The sequence below is a fragment of the Theobroma umbraticum genome, unplaced genomic scaffold (genome assembly GCF_002168275.2).
Source record: "Theobroma umbraticum cultivar Fairchild unplaced genomic scaffold, ASM216827v3 scaffold_86.0, whole genome shotgun sequence".
In the NCBI taxonomy this organism is placed as follows: Eukaryota; Viridiplantae; Streptophyta; class Magnoliopsida; order Malvales; family Malvaceae; genus Theobroma; species Theobroma umbraticum.
The window spans coordinates 2,874,692-2,877,072 of record NW_018397263.1 but is presented as its reverse complement, the minus strand read 5'-3'; the positions used below and the strand labels follow the sequence as shown (position 1 = coordinate 2,877,072).

The following is a 2,381-nucleotide window of genomic DNA, read 5'->3' as shown; positions in this document are numbered from 1 at the left end:
AAATTTTGAAAATTTCAAAAAAAAAAAAATTTTGTTTTTTTTAAATATATATTTTTTAATGATCTCCTTAAAAAATTTGTATTTCTATTGTTATGTCTTTAGCCCTCAACCTCAACAAAAGTTATGTTAGTTCTGCCCTGATTAGTAGATTGGTCCCAATGAGGGTTGATTACAGCTAGGGGAACCCCAGCACTCAAAAGCTAACTAATACTAATGTTCCGATTTTGTGGCTGTGATGAAATTATTTATTCAGATTTTTGTTGATGTTTACCATATTTAATACTTGTGTGAGGTGCCCTTATGACCCACCAGGAATTTCTTGTTTCTATGAGCTTAGCTTTGACATCTCAACCTATTGTCGATGTGGCAAGAGATATTGCTTTAATTTAGACTTCTTTACGGAACACTCATTTTACTTATTTTACACAAAGGGACGACCATATATTCTAATCCTAAAGAACTCGATTGTTTGAGCCTTTGAGGAGGAAAAACATATACTAATCATTGAGAGGTTTCGGTTACTATTTCAGTCATTTTAACTGACAGCTTTCGACCATGTGATGTGATGATGTGAATGGTTAATTTTTACAAACTTTGCTTGCTCAAATACATAACAAATTACTTGCCGGGCATTTGTATGGTAAGAAATGGTAAATCCTGAACACGAATCAGTAATCAGTAAATTTTGGCTCATTCTTGGGTAAAGGAGTGTCAACAACAGTAATAATGCTATTATAGTAGTCGGAGATGCATAAAAATTTGTGTGGTCTGTCGTTTGCCGGCGTCGTATAATTGAAGTATACTATGCCTTCATCCGATTGTTGTAGTATTGTGTCCCCTTATCTTGTCCTTCTCAGAAGCCACACCATCCATTCTTAGCCTCAGCATTGATAGTCAACTCTCCTATCCAATGTGAAATTTGTTATGCTTTAAAGTTTAAACCGCCTTAACCTCATAAAATAAGCTATATATATGTGCTTTTCTAATCTCCCTATTTAGTTCCTAGCCTGCCTAAACTTTGTGTTTTAGCATTACTAGATTGCTAGCAAAAAGGATGTCGGTGGATCATTTCAGTGGTGTTGGTTGTGCCTGGAGAGAGATGCAGAGCTTCGGGTTGAACCTGATTATTGGACGTTGGTTCATGGTCTTTGCTTCACTGCTTATCATGTCCGTGGCAGGTGCAACATATATGTTTGGTCTGTATTCAACTGTTATTAAATCATCTTTGGGGTATGATCAAACTACTCTCAATCTGCTAAGCTTTTCCAAGGACTTGGGTGGCAACGTTGGGGTCCTATCAGGGCTCATCAACGAGGTAACGCCTCCGTGGGTGGTTCTCTTGATTGGGTCAGTTATGAATTTCTTTGGCTATTTCATGATATGGCTTGCAGTCACCGGCCGCACTGCCAAACCCCATGTGTGGCAAATGTGTGTATACATCTGCTTAGGTGCGAATTCACAAGCCTTTGCCAACACCGGGGCTCTTGTCACTTGTGTCAAAAACTTCCCTGAAAGCAGGGGAAGTGTTTTAGGCCTGCTGAAATCTTATGTTGGTCTGAGTGGTGCAATCCTGACACAGCTATACCATGCTTTCTATGGAGACAACTCAAAGTCTCTTATCTTGCTGATCGCTTGGCTTCCTGCTGCTGTTTCCTTCGTCTTTCTTCGAACGATTCGGATTATAAAGATTGTTCGCCAGACAAACGAGCTCAGAGTTTTCTATTATATGTTTTATATTTCTCTTGCCCTTGCTGGTTTCCTTATGGTTTTAATTATCATACAAAACAGGCTAAGTTTTAATAGAATTGAGTATGTAGGAAGTGCTTCTCTTGTTGCTATATTACTGCTCTTTCCACTCATTGTTGTTATCAGAGAGGACTTCAAAATTTGGAGAAGAAAGAATCAAGCCTTGAATGATGTTTCCCAGATGAAAGTAGTAACAGAAAATCCACCAACCGTTGAATTAGCACCACAAACAGTGACAGTGGAGTCACTGCAGCCACAACCAGCCGGAGATCCAAAAAGTCCATATCAGAAACATGTTGCTTGCATGGAAAACATCTTCAAGCCACCAGACAGAGGTGAAGACTACACTATATTGCAAGCACTTTTTAGCATTGACATGTTGATTCTCTTCATTGCAACAACATGCGGTGTTGGAGGAACATTGACAGCTATCGACAACTTGGGGCAGATTGGTAACTCATTGGGCTACCCAAGTCGTAGTATAACCACTTTTGTATCACTTGTGAGCATATGGAATTACCTTGGACGAGCAGTGGCTGGTTTTGCTTCTGAATACTTATTGACAAAATACAAGATGCCGAGGCCATTGCTGTTCACTTTCGTGATTCTCTTTTCTTGTGTTGGCCATCTTTTGA

The 2,381-nt window shown here is 39.2% G+C and overlaps 1 protein-coding gene across 1 annotated transcript in view; it reads left to right on the top strand.

The window, feature by feature from the left end:
* The first annotated feature begins 898 nt into the window (after positions 1–898).
* LOC110420318 (protein NUCLEAR FUSION DEFECTIVE 4-like) overlaps positions 899–2,381 on the top strand; it is a 1,992-nt gene continuing 509 nt past the window's right edge. Inside the window, exon 1 of the mRNA XM_021433588.2 lies at positions 899–2,381. This exon is cut by the window's right edge and continues 509 nt beyond it. Within this exon, the coding sequence (XP_021289263.1) occupies positions 1,055–2,381 (1,327 nt within the window). The 5' untranslated portion in view covers positions 899–1,054.